Source organism: Chionomys nivalis, chromosome 7, assembly GCF_950005125.1.
Source record: "Chionomys nivalis chromosome 7, mChiNiv1.1, whole genome shotgun sequence".
NCBI classification, from domain to species: Eukaryota; Metazoa; Chordata; class Mammalia; order Rodentia; family Cricetidae; genus Chionomys; species Chionomys nivalis.
In genome coordinates this window covers 97,244,925-97,270,549 of record NC_080092.1, presented here as the reverse complement: position 1 = coordinate 97,270,549, position 25,625 = coordinate 97,244,925, and the positions used below count along the sequence as shown (strand labels likewise).

The following is a 25,625-nucleotide window of genomic DNA, read 5'->3' as shown; positions in this document are numbered from 1 at the left end:
CTAACACACCCTGTGCAGTACTTGTTGGGTTGAGGTGTGATTGCGCTAGAGGTGATTCCATGAGAAGGACACCATATATGTTCAGTGTTGCATAGTTAAATGTCCCCTTATCACGGGCACCCCAATGGTTTCCATCTGGATGCCCAGGGCATTTACTCAACCGGTCAGGCCAGTTTAGGGGTGGCCCATGACCAGCAATCTAGAACAGGGAACACCACACCAATCCAAAGAAGCACACTGTGTCCCACTTCACTGTCGTGGGATAACCCCTCTGTATACTGTGACTATATGTTGCTCTTGTTGGTTGATAATAAAAGCTGAATTGGCCTATAGCCAGGCAGAATACAGCTAGGTGGGAAAAACAAATGGAGACACAGAGAGGAGAAAGGCAGAGTCAGAAAGATGCCAGCCAGCCGCTAGAGGAGCAAGATTAGAGCACAGGAAAAGCCATGTGGCAGAATATAAATTAATAGAAATAGGCTAATCTGAAAGTAAGAGCTAGTTAGTAATAAGCCTGAGCTGTTTGGTCAAGCATATTTTGTAATTAATAGTAAGCCTCTGAATGATTATTTAGAAGTGATCGTGGGACTGGGCAGGACAGAAAAACCTCTGCTCATACGTCAATCATGGGTGATCCACTAACAACTCCCTTGCCTCAGCCCTCAGTAGGCTGAAGAAGAAAGATTGTAGGTTCAAGGCCACCCTGAGCCAGACAGCTCATCTCTCTCTCTCTCTCCCTCTCTCTCTCCCTCTCTCTCTCTCTCTCTCTCTCTCTCTCTCTCTCTCTCTCTCACACACACACACACACACACACTCGCACACACATGCACGCACTATGCATTCCTAATGAGCATCGTAAGTGTGTGTAAAAGACAGAATGGGAAAGCTTAGTGCTAAGTGTGACCTGCTTGTCTCCAGGGAGAAGCAATAAGGCCCTTCAGTTTTCACCTGCGGTATTTGATTTAACGAGGACAAAAGACAATCCTCAGATGTGACAAAATGTTAATGGTTGTTGAGTGTGGGAGGGGGAGGCTGCATTCTGGATGTGTTTTTTTTTCTTACATTTTTGTCGAGTGGCGGGAGAGGGTGAGGACTCAAATGCCAGTATGCTGTCTGCATAGGCAGTGCCAGAAGCCCCGCATCCTGTCCTACCATGCTCCACCTTATTCCCAGGAGACAGGGTCTCCATCCCACTGAATCTGGAGCTAGGCTGGAGCCTCAGTGGTCCTCCTGGCCTCCCACAGCACACACCTATACCCAGGTTTTACGTAGGCGCTGGGATTTGAACTCAAGTCCTCATGCTTGAGCAGCAAGTGTTTTTACACACGGAGCCATCTCCCCAACCCTGTGTCTTGCAATCTTAAATTTTATCTAGTTTACCAGAAAGGGGACCTAGGCTGAGCTCTAAAGATACATTTGAGGCTATGCTGGACCCCCAGGAGCCCAGGGGCACCCACCGCTCGCCCTGCGTCCTGCCCCGTCCCCTCACCTGTCTGCAGCTAAGTGTGCCACACTGGCAGTGCGGTGCAGGTCGCTGCTGTTCTCCAGTCTGGCCAGCATGTCCATCCGCTTCACCATCAGCTCCAGCAGGTCACTCATCTTGCGGAGGGCGCCACGGGATTCGGAGCCACCTGGCACTGTGGACAGAATGTGGGCATGGTCAGGGGCAGTCACAATTCCCCGGGCCACCTCAGGGAAGGGGTCAGCAGAGTGTGCCTCCTACCCATTCACCCTGGAGGAATCCCTTTACCTTACTCATGAAGACGATCAATCTATCGGGCTAGCCTGCCCCCTCCCTGCTGGGTAACCTGAGGGACTTCTGCCATTTCTCTGGCTTCTGGTTTGTGGACTGTTCAATGAAACTCGAGGTGTAGCCTGTGGGGTGCTCTGGGCACCAGGGGTCTGTGAGAGCCAGGAAGGCCCCAGTAGGAGGGAAGGCCTGGACCCCTCATGCCTTGCATGACTCCCCGGTCAGGTTTCTGTAAGTATGGCATTGCCCACTGATTGAGGCTCTGGGCTTAGGTGTCAACCTCCGCCTACACCTGAGGTTCTGGAACCTTCTCTGGGCTTGCTTCCTGTATGATTCCGACAGTGGGTCATCCTGTGCTCTGGGGTCCAGTGTGAGATTCCTTGTCCCACCCATGCCCAGCTTGAAGCCCTACTTCCCCCTTCCCATCCCCTTTCCTGAACCTCTATAGAAAATGACAGTGCTCTTGTCCTGAGGCTCAGTCTCCTCCAGGGCGAGTTCTTCGCTCCCTGCCAGGCAGACCCTGTGAAGAATCAACTGAGAGAAAGTGGGGTACACCCACTAAGATCCCCACAACTCCTCAATTTCCCCAGTGTCTCCTTTCTTATCCTTCCACCATCAGCTGTGCCTGCCCTGTGTGAGACTCTCCTGCCTAGTGACAAACCTCCTGTCTCCACCTCAGGCTTAACAGCCACCTTGCAGTAAAGACAAACTAGACTCATCCCTGTTTATGTTTAAATCTGTTGCTCAGGGATCAGGCTATGCCCCACCCGTAACTTTAACTACAAATGGTTCTGTGCTGCCTGGTCCAGGAAAGAGCAACCATGTCTTTGTTTCAAAAAGTATAATAACCATCTGGCAACCCTATCTTTGTTTCAAAATGATACTTTGACCAACTATGACTATCCTGTTGCTATGACTACCCTGTTATGACACCTGTTGTTATGACTACCCTCTTACGCCCACCTTGCAACCATTTCTGTTTCAGGAGGTTATAACTTACTTTCTGCTCCAGTAAGCCTGTCTGTTTTGCCCATCAAATTCCCTATTTAGAAACCCCTTACCCCTCAGATATAAAAACCTTGTCTTCCTCTCAAACCCCACCTTAGGGGGAGGCAGTCCGTGTACACAAGTAAAAACAAGTTTAATTATTTAATTGCTTGCTTTGGTAAATTTGGCCATGATGGTTTGGGTCTGTGGTCTTTCTCCTCTCACCTTTGGGATTAACACATGCCTTTGCAATCTGCGCCTCTGCACGTTCTAGACAGCCACACAGGCCACAAGGCGCTCGGCTTCAAAGATCCAGGGTCAAGTTCTCAGCAAATGAGCAGAACCCAATAAGACGCTAACCACATGCTTCCAGGCTACCCAGGTAAGGGGTGCCAACTGTTGGGCTCTCCAAAAGCAGACGCTAAGGTGAAGGTTAGGGTAACTGATTTGAGAGGAGAAGGCGAGCCCGGTATGGAAGTGAAGAAAAGACAGAAAGGAACCCACTGCAAATCCTACTGTTTCCCCTACTGGGGAAGCCAGAGAGAGGCGTGGAGCAGTCCTGGGTCATCCCACCTTCGATAACAGAGCTATGGCATTTATGCACCGTCAGTTACTGGGTGCTGGTCGTATTCTGGTACTTTCCATCTGCCCCAGGTGCCGCAGTTGCAAGTTTGACTCCGCATATGAGAATACAGAGAGCTGAGGAGTAGGGGAGCCAACAGCAATTGTCTCTCAGGAAGAAGGTACCAGAATACCCCAGTGGCCTCTGTGGGACAAGCAGTACTGTGGAAGAGACACATGGAGTCTGACCAGCCCTCTTTGTGGGTTGAGGGGAAGTCAACCTTCCATTCTTGGCCTCAACATCCCTGACTCAGGGGAAGGATGCTATGGTCCGCTGCAGCCCAGCATCATGCACAGGCAACAAGAGTCACTGAGAACTAGAGGCAGAGGAGGGAGGGGGAAGAGAGGCAGCCAGATGGTGATGAACCAGTGGAGGAGGTGCACGTCAGCGCCTCTGCCACTGTTCAGGGCTGTCCAGGCTATTCGGGACTCATCCCCCCCACCTTGCTCATTTTTTTCTCCCAGGCTCAGGCACTGCCTGATTCCCCACACTGACACAGACCCCCTCAGGCTGGGCTCCCCTGCTGCAGAGCCTGCCTGCAGTCAGAGAGAGGCCACGGGAGTCAGGAGGCATTTCTCACAGCCTCACCTGGGAACTAGCAGCCAGGCATCTACTGACTCAAATCCCTTCTCAGAGGGAGACTACAACAATAGCTACCCTTTCTCTGGAGGTCACCAATCACAAACTGGGGCATAGCTCTACCAAAGTTTACTCTGGTTTAGGGGACCAAGAAGTTTATTGGGCTTCCTTACAGAGCACAGGTAAGGGGTTACTCCAAGCGTGTGGGTGTTCTTCTCCCATAGACCACCCCTGGAAAGCCTTTATCCAACAAGGGTGAGGACTTTCCAGGAGCTGCATAGATGCCCCCCCCAACCCCCGCTCTTTTCTATCCCTACCTACGCTAGCATTCCCCCAGGCAGAGTTATACACAACAGATGGCAGGGAGCAGCTGGATGCTCATGACCCCCCCCCCCCCGCCCTCTATAAGGAAGAAAACAGTCCACAAGGCCAGCTGGGACGATCCTTTTGCAAGGGGACACAGCTGAACTCCACAAGACGACAGTTGCTTGACTCGGAGGACATTCACTCAGGAAGCATCAGAGCCAGAGGACCTGTGTCCTTTTGAGACATGCCCCTGGGTCTGAAGAGATACCAGTGGAAAGAGAAGGGACAAAGGAGAGGGAGAGGAAGGGAATGGAGATGGTCCAGAAGTCACGTGGGATGGGGGCAGGGCAAAGAAAGCAAGGAAGAGAAGGACTGGGTTGGGAGGAAGGATATGGTTTCTCCTTCCCCTCAGTAGGAGAAAAAGCAAAAGGTCTTCCCGTGCCAAGAAGGTGACCATTGTTTGGGTTTTTTTTTTCTTGTAGTGTTAAGAGACTGAGCACAAGCCGAGTGGTGGTGGCACGCGCCTTTAATCCCAGCACTCGGGAGGCAGAGGCAGGTGGATCTCTGTGAGTTCAAGGTCAGCCTGGTTTACCAGAACTAGTTCCAGGACAGACTCCATAGCTACAGAGAAACCCTGCCTCAATAAACCAAAAAAGAAGAAAATAAAAGAGAAAAGGAAGAGGAGAAAAAGGAGAGGGAGGAGGAGGAGGAGGAGGAGGAGGAGGAGGAGGAGGAGGAGGAGGAGGAGGAGGAAGGAGAAGGAGAAGAAGAAGAAGAAGAAGAAGAAGAAGAAGAAGAAGAAGAAGAAGAAGAAGAAGAAGAAGAAGAAGAAGAGAAGATACGAACTACAGCTAATCACCCTAGAATTGGGGACTGCTTAGTTATGTACTGGACAGAGCACTCAAGCCTGAAGGGCCCCCACAGCCTGGCTAGCAGTACAGCAGGAACAGGTCCATGCCTTTACTTCCTGGAGAGACCCTCCAGTCCCCCTGCCCCTCCCCTAGCCCTTCCCAGGCTTTCTTGTCCCTTCTCATTGCCTTCACCATTGCAGGCCCCTTCCATGCTCCAGCTCTCCTATCCAGGCTGCAGAACTGCCAAGGGCCCACCGGGAAACCGTGAGGAAAAACCAAGAGTTTAATAGAGTCAGGGAGTAACATGCGGGCCTGGGGCAGGCTGCGGCAAGAATCAAAGCCTTGGCTCCAACCCTACTCTGCCACTGACCTAACGGGAACAGGTGACTTCCTTCTCTTGGCCTCAGTTTCCCCTTGGGTAAAATGGGAGGGGGGATCTGAAGTTGTTGAGTTTTGTAGTTCTAGCCTCTTGTCTCCTCCTTGGTACTGACAGAAATCAGGGTCCCAGGAAAGGAAGCGGGGAGGAGGACGAGAGAGGAAGTAGAAAGGGAAGGGAGAGATGGGTCTCATGAAAGCAGAAATGGGGGGTGGAATGCATCCCATAAAAGCTGGCATTGGAGCCGGGCAGTGGTGGCGCACGCCTTTAATCCCAGCACTTGGGAGGCAGAGGCAGGCGGATCTCTGTGAGTTCGAGACCAGCCTGGTCTACAAGAGCTAGTTCCAGGACAGGCTCCAAAACCACAGAGAAACCCTGTCCCGAAAAAAACCAAAAAAAAAAAAAAAAAACAAAACAAAACAAAAAAAAAGCTGGCATTGGAACCGCTCAAAGAGTATTTCACATTGTTCCTCCCGGGCCCCTAGGTGGGCCTGGGCACAGCAGGGACTCTGAGCAGACAGAGATAAATGACTGTGGGCACTCACACAGGAAGACAGTCTCCCAGAATAGGCTGGAAGACGGGAGAGAGGGGGTCTAGAGACAGGGTCGAGGGCCGAAGGACACAGGGAAAACCCGAGGCGGGGAAAATCATGGTGTGTGTGTGTGTGTGTGTGTGTGTGTGTGTGTGTGTGTGTGGCAGGGGCGGGGATGGGGGGTGGTGGGGTGCCTCCCTGCCACCATTGGAGGAGTCTGAATCTGTCTGCTGTGCGTGGCAGTGGTTTGAAGCCCCTGTCCCACAGCACCCACCCTCCTTGCCCCCATGCGACAGGCTACGCACACAGGTTTTTGGACAAGGGACTTAAGAAGAACGGGGTGGAACAAGGTGTCCTTCCCAGCAAGACTGGATCAGAGAGCTGGAGGAGTGAGGAGAGGAGACGTGAGCTGGTTCCTTTGCTGAAGCAAGAAATCGGAGGAAGAGATGAACAGGGAAATGTAGGTCACCCCCACACAAGAATCCCTGAAGGCATTTGGGGGTCAGAGTCTATGACTCACTGCAGGAATTAATAAGGGGTCAGCAGGAGGTGTGACCCCAAAACCAGAGGATGTAGGGACATGTAAGAGGCCACTGCCCACGTTTCTTGATGGCTTTGGCTGAGGAGACAGACCCAGTTTGGATGGTTCTTGTGGCATTCTCCTGTTCTTAAACCAAGACAGTAAGATTGCTCCCCGCTCCCAGGGCTCAGGAGTTGCCCTCTCTTCTTGCAAAAGCCCTAAGGTATGGCTTCACCCTGCCTGAGAAGCTTGTGTTTTTGCTGAAGAGATACCTAAGGCTAAAGCCAGACATAGGTGCCCAAGAGGGGAGTGGGCCAGGAGGCAGTCCCTTCCCAAGTGACACACTCTCAGATGCCACCACTGGCCCCAGGACCATCAGCAAAGCAAGCTGACACATCTTCCCCTGAGTCACTTCCCAGTCTTGGCACTGACTGAATCGAAATGAACTTACTATGAGACCCAGCAGTAAGTCTGGGAGCTAATACACACTCCCCTCTGATTTCCATATAAATAAGAAAGGCTGGGATACTGCAGATATGAATAGACCCCACATTGAGAGGCGGGTGTTTTTATTACCCCCTGAGGCCAGCCACTCTTATCTCTTCCCCAGACACCCTCTCTCTGTGGCTGTTTCTCCCATTCTCTAATGTCCCTATCCCTCCCTTTTACCTGGATCAAGCCCCCACCTGCCAGAGAATAGAGCCCTCCCTGGTACTTGCACACACTGGCACTAGGTGTCTGGACAGCTGGGAAAATGAGCATATGTTGGTTCCTGTATAGGACAGCCGCTGCAGGCCCAGCTGAGGCCGTGGTGTATGTACAGGCTCTGGGCTGCAGAGACCAGCACAGGCCCCAGAAGGCCGAAAGGGGCTCCTCTTCCACCTGTCACTCCTCCCTCCCCAAATCCATGGCTAGTCTCTAAGAGCCACCGCCAGGACGGGGAGGACCCTCCATTCACTCTATCCTGGGACCTGCGTGGTTCAGCAGAGCCAGGACATGAGGGACCTTCTGAGGGCAGACACAAGCATCTGAGCCGGGACCTCCAGCCTGCACGCTCCCTAGAGAAGCTCATGCTCACATCTGCAAGGCAACCTGCTCAGGTCTGACTCCAGGGGAAGAAAGCAAGGACCCTCTTAGGAGGAGAGAAAGGAGGAACTAGGCTGGGCCTTGCTACATGTGAGATACCAAAGGTGCTTCCCTCCCCAAACCAGAAGTCCCACCTTCTCCAAGTGATCCCCATTTGAGCGACTTTTGTCCAAATCTCAGAAGGAGACGTGTCACACTGCACCCCCAAACTAGACTACTTTATTGTCCTGAAGTGTAAACTGGCCCAGAGCAGGGGCCTCCCACAGCCACACCAGGGACTATAAAAACTAGAAGGAGGCCGGGTGGTGGTGGCGGCGCACGCCTTTAATCCCAGCACTTGGGAGGCAGAGGCAGGTGGATCTCTGTGAGTTCGAGTCCAGCCTGGTCTACAAGAGCTAGTTCCAGGACAGGAACCAAAAGCTACGGAGAAACCCTGTCTCAAAAATCCAAAAAAAAAAAAAAAAAAAAAAAAAACTGGAAGAAGCAATGATGAGCAGTGTTCCAGAAGCTGAACGTGCTGCTCCTGGGTCCAGCTGCATAAACTGTGGATGTGCTGTGTCTACGAGACTTCAGAAATGTGAAGCACCGTAGGTGCACACACGCACACGTGCACACGCGCACACACATGTAACTTCATGTGTAACCTGCAGGGTCTCTCCCTTCCCTGGTACGACATCTAGGGCTTGAGACAGACCCCTCCCAAAGTTCTGCCAGGACAGGACAGGGCAGGGACCATGAGGTGGTGGTGTTGTCTTGGGTTCCAACCCCAGGCTGGGCAGCAGAACCAGAGCCCAGACACAAAGCCCACTCCTGAAATGTCTTTATTCTCACCTATCAGATTTCTGAACTTGCTGGAGGTTTAGGTTCTTAAAGCCCAGATAGACATACCAACTTCTAAGGACATCCCCAGGGAACCAAAGCCTCCTTCTCAGGGCTGAGCCCCCAACCATCTATCCCCTATGTCTCCTTCCCAGCCAGCCTCCACACTGCCACCCCTTCTCCAACCTCAACCCTTGAGCATCTCCTGTGTGGAGACCCACACACCTCCTTGGTCCCCTTGCTCCCCTGGAGCACCCCCTCCCATACACGGCGTGCACACTACATGTGCATGGAAACTTCACCCCACAGTCACTGCACGGAACCTCCTCCCTAAGCATCTTATAACACAGGCTTATGGCCACCCTGGAGAGGCAGTGACCTACCCTGCTTGCCAGAAGGGGACCGAGGCTCACATATTGAGGGGTCTCTGGAAGCCGGAGACAGGGTGCCAGTCTTGACTGGAACAGCTGATGGTGATAAGTGTGAGCAGCCTTCTGAGAGCGTTTGCGAGTTTAAAGACTCGTGCTAAGCCAAGGAATGAGCTGGAGGATGGCTACCAGATGGCACAATAAGCGCCACTCAGAGCCCACTTGAGCTGACAACACGCGCCACTCAGGATGCCTGCAGTACTCATCCTGGGAACCAGGAGCTCGAGGAGGTGATTTCCAAGAGACTCTCTAGACAGGCGGAAAGCTCCTCACAACACCGACAGCCCCAGGAGCCCCACTTGCCTCTGTCCCCCCACCACGCCATGCTCCTCCTTCCTACTACTGACCCAAGGAGGCCCTGTGGCGCTCTGTGCAGAACCCAGGCGTTTATCTCACTCCCAGCAGCCCTGTGAGTGGTGTAAGGAGGAGGGGCAGGGCCAAGGACTAGTCACCTTCAAGGTGTGTGAAGGCAGCACAGTGCCAGGGGCTTTCTGCTCACCAGCGTGATCAATCCAGCACCTGAGAGGGTCTTTACGCCCTCAACCCTTCTCTCCTCTTCCCTGTGACTTAAGAACTCAGCAACACTACACAGCTAAGTAACTAGGGATGCAGACTCCAGCTGTCTGGTCCCAGAAGCCCACACGCTGCATCTCCATTCCACACCTAGCCAGCGTCATGCAGGTCAGGGACAGAGAAGGACCAGATGAGACCAACATCACAAGTGCTCAGACAGGAACCATGTGAGCCCTTTGCAGGCCTGTCCCTACTAAAGCTCTGCTGGGGTCAAAGGCACAGAACATGCGCTGTGGACCTACCTTTTGGTATATTGTATTTGTTCTCATTGGTTTAATAAAGAGATAAATAGCCAATAGCTAGGCAGACAGAGGTTAGGAGAGACTTGTGACCGTGGGGGAAGAAGAAGGCAGAGTCATGGGAGGTGTGTCTCGAGCCAAAGGCAGAGGAAGCAGATGATGCTAAAAAAAAAAACGTACTGCCAGGTAGCAGAGCGCAGATAAGAAATATGGGTTAATTTAAATTGTAAGAGCTAGTTAGTAGCATTTATAATTAAGAAGTCTCTGTGCGGTTATTTGGGAGTAGGCTGGCAGACCATAAAACCACACCTACTAACATGAGTCTCAAAGAGACAGGTGTATTCAAAGACACCATCCCGGACACTCCAAGAAAAGAAGCAAAACAGGGGTTTCTTCTGACACCTGGGAGACCCCCCTTGTAGGCCTGAGAATCCCCAGTAGCACTGGACAGCGCCAGGGCCCAAGCAGCATGTATGTTGCACTGCAGGCTCAGTCCCCCCTTTACACATTTACATATTCAGAGACCAGGGTCCCAGAAAGCCTGCTACAAGGGCTGAGCTCAGAGGTATCTCCCCTCTCACATCTTGTTGGTTCTCCTTGCCCTCCAGATACCTTCTGTGCGGATGGTGAACGGCGAGTCCCCCAGGCGCCGGGCGGAGAACTGGCCCCCCAAAGACGTCATCAGGAAGCAGAGAGTGAAGAAGCCGATGCCCAGGACAAAGAGCCTGCGGGGAGAGCGGAACAAGGTGGGTCAGCAGAGCACACCAGCAATCCAGTACCCTACTCCTGCTAGGAAAGGCATAGAAACGCAGAAGCATGAGTGGGTGGGCTGGGTGAAGTAGGTGCAGTAGGCTCAGGAGTTCAAGGTCATCCTCAGCTACGTGGCAAGTTCCAGTCCACCTTCAGCTAAATGAGCTCTCAAGCCAACAAAGAAGCGGTAACTGAGAGAAGGGAGCTGGGGCACTCAGGGAAGAAACAGAGCTAGGGGTGGAGATCCCAGGCCCAGGGGGCTCCATCCTCAGTAGGACAAAAACAAACAAAAACAAACAACAAAAAAAACTGAGCACATGAAGAAGAAAAAAAACCATAAACAAGAAGAATGTGCACCAGGAAGGGATCTGAAAAGGGGCCAGCCTCAATCACCTGGGCCACACTCAGCACTGTGTACATGGCCTCCGCCATCTGTCACGAGCTCACTTATCTGTGTCCTCATAGGGTGCCACACGTCCCCGTCACTCAGGTGGTAACATCTCACGGCAGGGCACGTCCCCTCTGCCCCCACTGTGCCCACTCTCCACACATACTTCTCTATCAGTCATGCCCACCCTGGCTTGTCAACCTGCAGCACCGTGAGTCGGGCCATCTTCTCAGCCAGGCATGGAGTGTCACACAAATGTGCCTGCAGTCATGCAGGGAGGGAGAGCAGGCCAAAACATGACAGCATTCATTCTTTCAATATATACTCATTATCTAAGAGGTGCCAGACACTGGAGTAACCCAAAAGACAGCAGGAGTCCTTGCCTCAAGCTCAGCAAGACCCAGCGCTCCATGCTGGGCACAAACAGGGCTGAGCTGGGGGATGGCAGAGGCAGAGGAGGCTTGAGACCCCAAATTCATCAGAGGACTTGGCAGAGCTGAAAAGGAGACCCTCCCTTCCCCCAGGTCAGAGGGAGGGGCTCTCTGTCCAAACCTGACACAGAGCCAGGGTGACCAAGAAGACCAAAAGTCAGGCAGATGCTTCCACCTGCCCCACCTCCACTCTGTCTCCGACCCTGGTGCCTGTGCGTGTCTTTCTGTAAGGCTTGCTTTACACATTTTAATCCCCATTATTTTAAACTGTCAGTGTAGTCTTTAATTAAAATTTGGCCCATTAAAGGAAACACATAATTGCAAAAGAAAAGAAGGAACAACAAATTCTGAGCCCGTATTTAAAGGAAGCAGTTAGAGTTGGCGTCAGTGAGGCGGGGAGGACCTACATTTGGGGGTCCCAGTAGCTTCCACAGGGACAGCCATGTTCCTGAATTTGTGGAGAGAGTATGGTGATCTGTAATAGGAGAGGTGACTCAGGGGGCACTTCTCTTACTTCAGGGGGACCTCTATGAGTCCCTCTAAATCCAGAATGGTGTTCAGAGCACACCCGGGGATACCTCGTGGGGTCCCCACTACTCTCTTCCCAACCTGAGAACAAACAGGGCTTTCCTAGCTCCAGTCTCTCTCTCAACCATGGGATTGAATTTAGGGCCGGAGATAAGGATGCTTGCCATGAGAAAACTGTCTACACCTTCTGCGTGGGCTTTGAAGCCTCAATCTACAGCCTTAGCCTTTCCTTCTGTACCAGTTACCACAGCTGGGGCCCAGGGTCCCCCAAAAGTAGTTGGTGGTCATTTACAGTGTGCTCAATGGTCTCATCCATTCATATATCCATCCAAGTGACATCTCAGTGGAATTCTCTCCCCAGACCTCTGCACTAACAGCATCCCCAGACGTCCTTTAAGGATAAATCAAGTTAGGGCGATTTAATCAGCGGGTTGCCCCTGGTCTCCAATCTAAAGATCTCAGGAGACCTGGAGGAGACTGGTTAGCTGTGGGTCCCTACCATCCTAGGCAGACCAGGAGGTGAAGTTGCAGGGCTGGAAGAGGGTTGCGACTGCACTGGGAATCCTGCCTTCAGGTAAGGCCACACAGAGGAGGGAAACCCAGCTTAGGGGGCGAGGGCGCTGTCCGTGGTGCTGGAGACCGCCGCCTGCCACCTTCACGCCAGAATCACACCAGGAACCTTCAGAAGCTGGGCTTCCTGCCAGCTACAAAGCTGACTTGGGATTTGAGACCAGCAAGAACCCTCTCAAGATGCCCAGCAGGGCAGAGTTCAGGATCTCCCTGGAGGAGACAGAGTCTTTCCAGAGAAGCCTGCTTGGTGACCTGGTTCCCCCAGGGCACCTTAGGCCAGGGATTTCTGAGACTCTCTACAAATAACACTCTGAAAGCCAGTCTTAGCAGCTCCCTAATTCTACAGGCCTTTGCATTTACATAGACACATAGACAACTGTCCCCAGTGGTTACCATCTCAACCCCAAGCCAGCCCAGCATGCTGATGGAACGGCCAAGTGGGCCATGTCTCCCCACCTCCAGTCCAGCTGGGCACAGAAGGCACTGGGGATCAGTCCAGAGCCCGGGGAGAAAGCCTGTGCATGTCTCAAGGTTTATGACCAGACTCCACCTGTGGCCTAGCCCCACTACTGTGTCCATCTCTCCCTCCAGCACTCTCCCCCCACCCAACACACACACACACACACACACACACACACATCCCACCCTCTGCCCAGCCTGGCCTGCGGGCCTAGCTCTGCTGGAGTCTGGGAGAAAGAAGCAGGGTCCCTTCAGAGGACCAACAGGTCCTAGTGAGTCCCTCACAAACTGCGCCCGTATCCGGCTAGGACTGTCCACGGTAGGGGAAAGGGAGGTGTATCTAACTCGGTCATTGCTCCATCCATGTTCCTGCCGCGCCTGTCTAGCCTGTTGGAGTCCACATTTGGGAGAGGAGTCCCCAGCAGAAGGGGCCCTCGCGGCAATCTTGGGGATCCTCCTGTCAGACACAGGCTCATACCCAACCAGAAGGATGGGAAAGCAACAAGGGCGGGAAAAGGGGGATGGACTAGGCAGAAAGGATGGGCGGGTCGACCTAGAAGGCGACAGGCGGGACACCAGGGGTGCCTCAGAGGCACCCCACACTAACTTCGCAGCTCAGGTAGGACCGTGTTGGGGCAGGAAAAAGAGTTGCTGGCTAGGACCACTTTGGAACCTAGGACCTCCTTGATTTGGGTGTTTTTTGACTCCATTTTGACCTCTCCATGCCTATATCGCCCCAATCTTGATCAACTCAAGACAGGTCCAGACTTGCACCCACCCACACACACACACACACATACCCCCAACCCCATCTCCATCTCTTTCCCCATTCCCATGTCCTCATCGAGAATCGACTCGTGAACCTCCTCGGCCACCTGGACTTGCAACCCCAGCAGGGACGGACCTCGCCCAGCTCCACCATCCACCCCATTGGGAGGTCTTGACCTCCCAGTGCCAACCAGTCGAGAACTTTACCGAAAGGGTCTCAGGGTGATCAGGCATCTTCTGACCATTATCTTCCCATCGGAGTTGACTGTGATCATCGTTCAAACTTGTCTGGTCGAGAAGCCGCGGGCGAGGCCGGACGCACCGTCCTGGGCCCGGTTCCGGCCGCCTCGGGAAACGCGAAGCCACTGCGGGCCGAAGCCGGGGGGGTCGCAGCGCCGAGGGCGCGCGGGGCGCGGTGGCTTTGCTGCTCTGCTGCCGCGGCGGGGTCGGGGAAGGGAGGGAGTGACGGCGCGGCCTGGACGCGTAGGGCAGGGAGGTTCGGCGAGGGCTCCCGGCCGGGCGGTCTCTGCGTCTCCGCCCTCCCAGCTTCACATTTTGGGGACGGCGAAGCGAGCGCGCCCCCAGATCGCCGGCCGCGCGTCTGCCTTGCTCAGGCTCGCTGGCTGGGCGGGACGGCGCCGTGGCGCGCAGACGGGCTTCCCGCGGAGGGCGCCCTCATCCCCGGGGCCCGCGCCCTCGGAGCGGGCTAGAGGCGGCCCCAGGCCCGCGCCCCCGCCCCCCGCACCTCCCGGCCGCGCCGCTCTGCAGCCGCGCGCCCCGCCGCGCCCATGGCTCCGGGGGAGGGACGGCTGCGCTCAAGTCTGCCCTCGTCCGCTCGCCCGCTCGTTCCTTCTCTCGGCCACCGGCGCTCCGGGCTCCGGGCTCCGGGATCCCGCGCGGCGCTACAGCCCGAGGCGCCGCATTGTTCCCAATGAGGAGGCGGCCCGGGAGCGGCCTCGTGCTTCCTCGGCGCATGGGTGCCACCTCGTGGCCGCGGTCCTACCGCGCACCCTCCCGGGGCTGTGCGCGGAGGAGGGGGGGATGTGAGTGGGGGGAGCTGCCGGCGGTGCGTGGCCCCGCACCTCTCCCGAGGCCATGCAACTTCCTAGGGAATCCAGCAGCTCCGAGAGCCGAGGCAGCTCCGGTAACTGCAAAGCGTACGGGAGATGGACGCGGAGAGGGGACCATTGTTGGTCCTGCGAGACACGAGCCACCCCCAAGAGCTTCTGTACCGCTGATTCTCTCAGTAACACCCTTCCACCCTCAGAAGCTCCCCTAGTCCTCCCACTTCTCACTGGTCTATAATAAGCTGGGTCTGTGGCATTCATGTCGGGAGCCAGATCGGATCGTCAGCTGTGTGCTTGGGGTCTAGCCTCGGACCCTCTTTATCAAGTGAGTAGTGAAGGGCTGGCGTTAACGGGGCTTTCTACTAACTGTACAACTAGTGACCAAAAAGCTCACCGAGGCCCTTTCAACTCCCAAACCCACAGACTTGAATTTTAGCATTGTTGAGCCCTGTGTACACCCTCCCTGAATTTATCTGTGATGGATTCTAGGGCTCAAACTCAGGTTATCGGGCTTAACGACAGGTTCATTTACCCTCTAACCTCCTGGCCCGTCACTTTATTCTTTAGCGTTGATGTGGCTTTGGCCTTGACAGCCAGGAATGACACCCAAGCTTGTGTCAGCTGGAGGCACCCAGACGAGGCATGATTTAGAGGCCTAGCAGAGACCCACTGCCCTCAAACATTTCCTTAGCCAGCCTGCTGGCATGCCCAAACTTCCCCCCACCATCCCTCTTTTTCACCGAGATGCGGTCAGCTTGCCCTTGTTCGATGCAAATGCATTACCTAGCTGAGGTAACACATCAACCCGCCAACACCAATTTATCACTCCTTTTCACATTGGTGGGGAGTGAGGCAATGAGATAATGGGACTCGGGACAGGTGAACGCTGGTGAAGAAGCAGAAAAAGCAGGCAGCATGAGTCACCACTGGTGAGAAAAGGCTCCCAGAGGGGCAGGGAAGGCTGCGGGGGGGGGGGGGGGGGGGGCTGGGGATGACACGCGGTTGGATGGAACCAACCAAAGGGAATTCAGGGCAGAACCTCAAAACAGGAAACTGGAGGCAGGAACTGAAGCCGAGGCCTTGGGGGAGCCTTGCTCACTGGCTTGCTCTCCAAGGCTTGCTCTTGGTCTGCTTTCTTTCTTTCTTTCTTTTTTTTTTTTGGTTTTTCGAGACAGGGTTTCTCTGTAGCTTTGGAGCCTGTCCTGGAACTCCCTTTGTAGACCAGGCTGGCCTCGAACTTACAGAGATCCGCCTGCCTCTGCCTCCCGAGTGCTGGGATTAAAGGCGTGCGCCACCACCGCCCGGCTTGGTCTGCTTTCTATACCACCCAGGACCTGCCCAGGGGTGACCCCATCACTGTGGGTTGGGCCCACCTATATTATTAATCAAGAAAATGCCACAGGCTTGCCAATAGACATTACCTCACCCAGAAAACTCTAGCTTGTCTCAAAAAATAAATAAATAAAAATAAAAAATAAAATTAAAAAAAAAAACTAACCAGGGCACAGGGCTTTCTCCTGAGCTCAGGAGGGGGCACCCCTCACAGACCATCTTTGTACTCAGTTCCCAAGGGTGTCATGTCTGCACATGGTAGAGGTCTGGTCTTGGGTAGTGCCGATCCAGGTTGAGTGCGCTCTAGAAGCCACGCAGGCTCCACTCACTCTTTAAGGTCAAGAAATCTGAATGGGGTCACGGGAGGTGGCTCTGCAGGTGAGGGCGTCTGCCACGGAGCCTGATGACCAGAGTTCCATCCTTAGGACCCACACGGTAGAAGGAAAGAACTGACTCTCTCAAGTTCTCCTCTGACCTTCCTGTATCATGGCACGCTTGTGCCCGTACACATGCACACACACACAAAACGTGCTGGGCAGTGGTGGTGCACACCTTCAATCCCAGCCAGCACTTGGGAGGCTGAGGCAGGAGGATACTGGGTTTTTTTTATTTTATTGATTCTTATTGAGCTCTACATTTTTCTCTGCTCCCCTCCTTGCCTCTCACTTCCCCTTCAATCCTCCCCCAAGGTCCCCATGCTTCCAGTTTACTCAGGAGATCTTGTCTTTTTCTATTTTCTACTTCCCATGTAGATTAGATCTGTGTAAGTCTCTCTTAGGGTCCTCATTGTTGTCTAGATTCTCTGGGATTGTGATTTGTAGGCTGGTTTTCTTTGCTTTACGTTTAAAAACCACTTATGAGTGAGTACATGTGATAATTGTCTTTCTGAGTCTGGGTTACCTCACTCAGAATGATGTTTTCTAGCTCCATCCATTTGCCTGCAAAATTCAAGATGTCGATTTTTTTTTTCTGCTGTGTAGTACCCCATTGTATAAATGCACAACATTTTACTTATCCATTCTTCAGTTGAGGGGCATTTAGGTTGTTTCCAGGTTCTGGCTATGACAAACAAAGCTGCTATGAACATAGTTGAGCACATGTCCTCATGGCACGATTGAGCATCCTTTGGATATATACCCAAAAGCAGTATTACTGGGTCTTGAGGAAGGTTGTTTCCTAATTTTCTGAGAAATCACCACACTGAAGTCCAAAGGGGCTGTACCAGCTTGCATTCCCAGCAGCAATGCAGGAGTGTTCCCTTTACCCCACAACCTCCCCAGCAAACGTTGTCATTAGTGTTTTTGATCTTGGCTATTTTTTTTTTTACATTCACATCTCTTTTTTATTATAAAAAGGTGGGAGGTTAGGCACAACAGGTTAAAGGAATTGGGACAGCAGACTCTCAAGACTTATTGTGGGCATTGCCTTGGGGGGGAACCCGAGAAAGATGGGTACTGATCACATCCTGGGGTAGCTGGTCTCTTTGCTCCTGTCCGGTGTTTGTGGTATGGAAATGTCTGGTGTCTCTTACACCTGCTTAAGGTATTGACAGAACAGAGGACGAAGATAAGTGTAGGGAAGAAAAAATTTTAGGACCAGGAAATTGAGAAGCATGTATCTGACCTGTTTAAGGTAGATTTTTCCATTCAATACCCTGGAACTCACAAAAATTCTTTGGGTTTGTGAAAACAGAAGTTTTAGACATATACATTGTATAAACAGTAGCATATTTATGTCAGGATGACTGTGACAGATGTTTTTGCACAATTAAAAGTATTTTTAAGACTATGGAAAGCAGCACGAGAGAGAAATTTTATAGTGTGTATTTGTCCTCACACCTTTATAACTTGTAGGTACACACCTTAATAATTTGTATTTTGTTGAAATTTATTTGGTAGGTTGTCCTTTTAAACTGACAAAACCTCTCAGCTGTGAAACTGCATCAGAGATCTTTGAGAAAGATAAAATTTTACTTGAGGAGTTTTTGATTAAAAACAACAGAGAACTTAGGTGGTTGGCACCTAGAACTTCTCCTCAGGGTCCTCCATAGGTGCTGAAGGCCGTATTTGCTTTTTGCTGTTTAGCACAGGGCCTGCCAGGCTCCAGAAGATCCTGTGGGCTAAGAAATCCGTAGGAAGACGAGCCTACCCTGACCTGAGCAGTTCTCTGCTGCTGTCACTTCTGCCCTTAACCTCTATTGCAAGCAGTGGCTTCTTCTGTCTGTTTGCGAGTATAAATCTTACCTGTTGAGAGCCAGTACAGTCAAGCTCAGACCCAGCTCTCCCGACAGATTCTATACTGTAGTTACACCTGATAAACAGCCTCAACTGCTCAGAGATCTGGGGAATATGGCATTTAAATGCTTAATTATTAAAAAAAAACTTTTCATAACAAAAGAGACAGGTTGGTTCCTAGCAACAGCACTCTACTTCCTCCAAAGAAGACAGATGGACACAGAACAACATCCGTCCACAATTCGCTTCAATTGCCAAGCGCTGACCACTGAGAAAAACTGCCTTTCATCTAAATTGAAGATCTCCAGACAGTGGACAGACTCTCTGCTCAGAGCTTGGCCATTCTTAGAGTGGTAAGATGGAATCTCAGAGTTGTTTTGATTTGCATTTCTCTGATGACTAAGGATGTTGAGCATTTCCTTCAGTGTCTTAGGCGGATGCTATCTTACCTTCCTTACAGTAGTTGACTTTTAAATTGCTAGGAGCCTGGCCACTAACGCCATAGCCTGGGGGGAGGAATTCTGCCCCCCTCAAAGGCTCTGAGGGGAACTGCTGATGATGGTAAAGGGTAGTTTAACTAAATCTCTATTATTCTAATAAAATTTGAGATTTCAAGTCTGGGGTGAAAACCTACAAGCTCAGAGAGTTAGAATAAAAACTGCCAACTTTCTCTCTTTGTGGGGTCCCTGGAAGCTACTCCCTTCCACACCACCCCAACTAAAAATAACCCAGGCTAAGCTCCTCCCTGCTACTTCCTGTCAACGAGTTGCTAATCCTGCCTCTCTGAGCACAAGTTCATTTTCTTTAATTAAGGTGTCACCCATCTTTACTTCGTTAACAAAGGCAGCAGAAACAAATGTTTTGGCCTAGTTAAAGTAACAGTTCACAACAGGTGGTTCTCCATACGTTCCACTAAACTATAGAGAAAGTTCCAGGACAGCCAGGACTGTTACACAGGGAAACTCTGTCTGGAAAGATACCAAATAAATAAAAAATGTAATAATAACAAAACCAAAAAGAATATCTTTTCTGACCCGGCACCCGGCTTCCCCACCACCACCACCAAGCTCAAGGGGTTTGTTTACTGCTTGTTCATACCTACCTAGGGTAGCACCCAGGATCTCCCTAGTAGGAATGACTGCAGTGTACCATCTGGGGAGGTGACCTTCCGTCAGCCAGGACTGACAAGGTGGAAAAGGACACCACGCCAAGCTAGGTGTGATGATGTACATCCGGCATCCCGGCACTTGGGAGGTCGATGCAGAAGGATCAGGAATTCACGTGTAGCCTTGGCTACATAGTGAATCTGAGTCCAGCCTAAGCTATATGAGACGCTCTCAAAAAGAGGTAGCTCCCCACTTCCTCTGGACCTGGCTCTGTTGGATCTGTCCCTACAGGTAGCAGAGGGATTGCCCCCTCTGCCTTTGAACAGCAGGCTCAGAGGCAGCGGAGAGGCAGAGGAAGAAGAGCAGGGGATATTTGATGTGACAGGCTGCCTGGCCGCCTGCTCCTTTGCAAGCCTGCTTCCTATTGTCAGCCTAGCCATTCCAGTTCAGTGCACATGTCCCCCTTGCTGGGCACGTTAGGAGAGAAATTATCTATCTTGTATTATGCAGACTTGAATGCAGCAGCCCTGTGCCTCAGTTCCCCCACTGTGAATCAGGCTATTTATAGCGCTGGTCTCACAAGGTTGCTGTGAAAACGGAGCCCGTAGATATGCATGGCTTGCCGTTGTTCTTGTCTACACACTAAAATGCAGGCTACCGATGCACCCTGCTACTCTGTCTGATGGTGGAGACAGGAAGATGTGCTAGGGAAAGACAGCCGTGCCCCCAGAAGCACCCTGCAGCAGGAGGTGTGATTCTGAGCCCCGTTCTCACAAGCTCCTGATGAGACTGCTCTGGTTGCTGAGGGGGCCATTGTTCTGTGGTGCCCTGTGCCTGGGGAATGGCTGTCTTCTCTGCCCTGTGTCACCTGTCACTCTTCAGTCAGTGTTGTTGGGTCAGCTCCAGATAAACTACTGCACTTGGGTCCCTGTCTCTCAATGCTTAAACTAGAACCTTGTCATATGGACCAGAGTCAACACCCCTGGGCCACAGCAGACTCAACTGTGGGGCTTAGCAAAACAGAAACCTTATTCTAATTAAGTCCTTGACGTCACACTGGGGGCTCATCTGGGGTTTGGGGTTTTGTTTGTTTGTTTTTATTTTTGTTTTTTGAGACAGGCTTTCTCTATGTAACAGCCCTGGCTATCTTGGAATTTGCTCTTGTAGACCAGGTTGGCCTCAAACTCAGAGATCCGCTTGTCTCTGCCCCCCAAGTGCTGGGATTGAAGGCGTGCGCCACCACTGCCCAGCCTCATCTGGGGTTTTTATTACTGTGTTTTGTTATGAGGCAGGCTCTCAAATAGCCCAATGTCTTTGTTACTGTCCTGCTGCTATGAAGAGAAACCATGACCCAGGCAACTTGTAAGATTTAATTGTGGGCTGGCTTACAGTTTCAGAGGTTTAGTCCATTATCATCACGGTGGGGAGCATGGCGACACACAGGAGGCGTGGTGCTAGAGAAGTAGCTAAGAGCTTTACTTCCTGATCCACAAGCAGGCAGCAGTCGGAGAGAGGGAGACACCGGACCTGGCCAGTACTTTTGAATCCTCGGAGCTCACCCCCCAGTGAGTGATACACCTCCAAAGAGCCCACACTTTCTACTCCTTTCCAAACAGTTAGCTACCTGAAGACTAAGCATGTGAGCCCATGGAGGCCATTCTCATTTAAACCACCACACCCAGGCCAGCCTCGAACTTGCATTATATTGGGGGCTAACTCTAAATTCCCGATCCTCCTGCCTCTGTCTCCCCTGGGTACTGGTATTACAGCCCTAAAATACCACACCCATCATATTTTTTTTTTTTTTTTTTTTTTTTTGGAGACAGGTCTCTCTATAGTCCTAGCTGTCCTGAAACTCACCAGGTAGGCCAGGCTGACCTCGAACACACAGAGATCTACCTGCGTCTGCCTCCCAAGTGCTGGAAATAAAGGTTGCGCCACCATGCTGCCTCCTTTTTAATTGTGTCACTAGGGAGTATAAGCCATTTTGGAGCATGTATTAGAAACTGAGGCAGGCCTGCTGGAGGGCCTATTTAAGGATGCCTGTCAGGCCTGCGAGGATTCCCACTGGGCCTGAGTCTTTTTGTGGGAGGGCTGGCCTTGCTGCAGCCCCTCCCTCTCTCTAGTGTCCTCTGCTGGAGCTGCAGGGAGAAACCCAGAGCCAGCAGCCGGCATGAGTGACTGTGAGCTCCTCGGCTGAAGAAGGGGAAGGAGGAACCCTGGAAAAGGTTAGGCCGTGAGGGAGGCACCCCTGCTCAGGGTCTTGAACTCAATGGGTAAAACCTAGTAAAACCACTGAAGTCGTTTCCTAGGTTACCATAGCCTACCACCGTGAAGAACAGTTTTCACACATCCTCTGGTTGCCCCGATGCTAGTGGCTGCTACGGTGTGTGCTGTGTCTGGGCTCGTGGCCACATTACGCCACTCTCCTCTGTCTTCGTGTGGCCGGAATAATGTCTTTCTATGACCGAAGTTCCCTTTGTGTGAGGACGCATGTCCTAGTGTGTGGTACCCACTCTGATCCGGGATGACATCATCATATCTAAGGACATCTGCATAGGCGCTCTTCCTAAACCAGGTTGTGATTTGTTTTTCTGTAAGCCTTGCCACTCGAACAAACACTGTTCAGCCCTTCACAGGGACCTCACTGAACAGGACAAAGAGGGTAGAAGTGGCCGAGGCCCTGCGTGCCCTGAGGACTATACAGGCAATCACACTTTGCACGGCCTCGGGCCCAGCTACTGACTTCAAACGAAGCCAAAAATCTGGGCTTCTGCTGTGAAGTTGCATAATTTAAAAATGTAGGCTCAATATTTTTAGAATGCCGTGCAAGGCCAGTAAAATCCACTTGATGGCCTGCCTGCTCTCTGTGAGTGTCTTCTCCAGGGGCAGAATGGGGTCTGTGTCCCACCCGCTCAGCAAGCCCAGCTTCCTGGGACCAAGCCCAGAAATGCAGACCCCCCCCCCCCCCCCCGACTTGCCCAGGAAGAAAGGGAAGCACTGGTTTTGATCTGGGAGCAGAAGGGTAAACTGTTCCCTGGAGCTTTCTGCCCCCTCCCCCAAGGGCTCCTTCAGGGCCTCTCTGGCCATCAGCCTTGACTCCTCTCCCGCCTGCCCCAGGCTTCAAGAAGCCTTTGCTCTTGTAGAGCTGGGGCAGGAAGAAACAAGCGCTTCATCGTGTTTGAAATCCCCATTTCGTGTGCTCACGATGCAGCAGCAGACAGCACATTACAAGGCAATAGGCCATTGTCCTTTGCTGGAGTGCGGAACATTAATAATGTCATAACAGCATTTACCGACACCGCACACAAATCATCAGCCGTGCCAGGCGGGAAAACCAGCCCCACACCCTGCGCCCAGAGCTACACAGGAGGCCACCAATCGGGGAGGGCCGCTTCTCCAATGCATATTTCATGCTTTCTGTTTCACAACATTTAGGCTAATCCTCCGATTGAAAAGCAGCGTCTGGGGTTTATTTTTATTTATGCCAGAGAGCCATTCTGCTGCACAGCTTGTGGGAGCTGAGAACAGAGCTGCTGTACCTCGGTAGTTCTGTTGGAAAGGTAGCAACTGTGTGTGTGCTTACATGAGTGTGTGTGTGTGTGTGTGTGTGTGTGTGTGTGAGGCGGGCAGGGGAGAGAAGGTAGCAGCTGTGTATGTGTGCTTACATGAGTGGGGGGGGCAGGGGAGAGAAGGTAGCAGCTGTGTGTGTATGCTTACATGAGTGTGTGTGTGAGTATGTGTGTGTGTGTGTGTGTGTGTGTGTGTGAGAGAGAGAGAGAGAGAGAGAGAGAGAGAGAGAGAGAGGGGGGGGGGGAGACAGGGGAGAGAAGGTAGCAGCTGCATGTATGTGCTTACACGAGTGTGGGGCGGGGAGGCAGGGGAAAGAAGGTAGTAGCTGTGTGTGTGTGTTTGTGTGTGTACTTACATTAATACATCCATGGATGAGTGTGTGTATGTGTGTGTGTGTGACGGGGAGGGGAAGAAGGTAGCAGCTCTGTGTGTGTGTGTGTGTGTGTGTGTGTGTGTGTGTGTGTGTGTGTGTGTGTGTGTGATGGAGGAGGGGAGACCAGGGAGCTAGGGGACCAACCAGACAGACAGCCCTTCCCAGTTGAAGCCCAAGTGGACACTGCAAACACGTCAGGCACTTCATCTACTGTAATCTGAAGTCGCGTTTATTTCCTACCTGCTGCATGCCAGGAAATGACCAGGGACTTTAAATTGTTACCAGACTTCTATTTTTGCTGTGGTAGTTACATACACATCACCACGATGACTTTGGGAAAAAAAAAAAAAAAAGCAGTCATTTACTTCTGAGCAGACCCCCAGTTGCCTCATAGGACAGTACCAGAGCAGGGGCAGGGTGCTGTCAGCAGTGGGAGGGTTAGGCACCAATCCCCAGCTCCCATGAGTGTGTTATCACACAAGACAAGATCAGAGCAAGGTTGCCCATGGGATATCAGTTGCTAATCAACTTTACTTAAATAAAATACAGAGGCCTTGAGGCTGGAGAGATAGTTCGGCAGATAAGAGCATCTATCAGCTGCTCTTCCAGAGGACCCGGATTCAATTCCCAGCTCCTCTATGGCAGCTCACAACCATCTGTAACCCTAGTTCCAGGGGATCTGACACCCTCTTCTGGCCTCTGTAGGCACCATGCACAGAAGTGGTGCACAGACATACATGCAAGCAAATACCCATAAACAATTACTTTTAATTTTAATACAGACGATGCTGAAGACGGCTCAGCAGATAAACTCGCCAAGAAGCCTGATGACCTGAGTCTGTTCCCTAAACCCGCGAGTGGAAGAAGAAATATGACTCCAGAAAGTTGTCTTCTGACCTCCACACACGTATTGTGACACACACATATACATGTAGCATGTGAACACACACAAATAAATGTAAAAGACAGAGGTAAAAGTAAAAGGATCAACCCCATCCTAACTCCAAGAATAAAAATAAGGAAATAAAATAGGGCATGGTATTATAATCCAGCATTTGGGGGGCAAGGCAGGGGCCGCTGAACGCCCAGGTGAGCCTATATAGTCAGTTCTATGAAATTCAGGGCTACAGAATAATATCCCATCTCAAAAACAAAAAATGAACACATAGATGATCATGGATTATTGGGGTTCTGATGGAACCTCGAGGGTCCTCATATGGAAAGAGGAAGCAGAAGAATGAAAGGCAGGGAAAGGGAGCAGAGAAAGACCCTATCAGCGGTTGTGGGCTTTGCTGATGGAGAGTAGGTGACCTCTGAACTCTGGAAAATTCGGAGGACAGAGGACAGCTGCTCCTGGAATCTTCCTGAAGGTCTCAGTCCTGGGGTTCCCTGCTGCAGCCCCTGGCGACCTTTGGACTGTTAGAGCGCACACTCCCTCCCAAGTGTCACGCTTCAGTGTCTTCACTGTAGGAACCACAGCCGCGTCCACACGGCGTCCGGGAAGACTGAGCATTGCCAGGCACCCTGTGTTGACTCGTATTCCCACTCGCAGACAAGGAGACTGAGGTTCCCAGGAGCGCAGTGTTAAGCAGAAAGGCTCATGCACACCAGGGCTCTAAACTCGGGCCCCGCAGATCTCAGAGCCCATCTGCTCCACCACTGAGCTCAAACTCTGACCGGGGTCCTAGCGCCAAACATAGGTAGGCATGGTCCTGCATGCCCATGGAGCTCAGGCCCCAGGATAAAGGCTCTTTGTCTCCCACAGCTGCTGGAGAAGCTGATACCTCAGGCCACCAGGACAGGGACAGCCAGTGAGTGGATACCCAGGATGTCAGGAGGCTCTGCTGTGGCCCACGCCTTAGAAAGGAAGGGATTTATGCTGGGTATGTCGTGCACGCCTATGACCCAGCACTGAGGCAAGGCCCTGAGTGCCATCTCCAGCACAGTGGGGGCAGTAAGAGTGTGTGTGTGTGTGTGTGTGTGCGTGCAAGCGCTCACGCGTGCGTGCATGCATGCTTATGCTCAAGTGCACACAAGGCTGATGTGTATACAAGGGTAGGGCATGTGCAAGGGTAGTGTGTGCAAGTATGAGATGTGTGTAAGGGTTGTTTGTGTGTGCAAGGATGGTGAGTGTGTGTGTATGCAAGGTTGGTGTTTACGCAAGGGTGGTGTGTGTGTGTGTGTGTGTGTGTGTGTGGTGATAGAGGATCTGTCCAGAGAAGGTACATGCCCAAAGTCAGAAAGTGGACTGATGGATGGCTGCTAGGGGCTGGAGAAGGGGATAACTAAAGAGCTTGGGGTTTCTTTAGTTTGTTGAGACCATTCTAAAACTAGAAAGCGATGTGACCTGCACATAATCAGAAATGAATTAAAATGA

At 52.0% G+C, this 25,625-nt stretch overlaps 1 protein-coding gene across 2 annotated transcripts in view; it reads right to left on the bottom strand.

The window, feature by feature from the left end:
- Mgat5b (alpha-1,6-mannosylglycoprotein 6-beta-N-acetylglucosaminyltransferase B) overlaps positions 1-25,625 on the bottom strand; it is a 103,531-nt gene that overhangs the window by 57,511 nt on the left and 20,395 nt on the right. The window contains exons 1-3 of one of the 2 annotated variants that reach the window (XM_057776699.1): positions 13,771-14,423; positions 10,282-10,394; positions 1,490-1,637 (exon numbers count right to left, since the gene is read on the bottom strand). In XM_057776699.1, the coding sequence (XP_057632682.1) occupies positions 1,490-1,637; positions 10,282-10,394; positions 13,771-13,838 (329 nt within the window). In that variant the 5' untranslated portion in view covers positions 13,839-14,423. Of the gene's footprint in view, positions 1-1,489; positions 1,638-10,281; positions 10,395-13,770; positions 14,424-25,625 lie in introns of those variants that run through there. The other variant, XM_057776700.1, reaches the window with a different exon arrangement.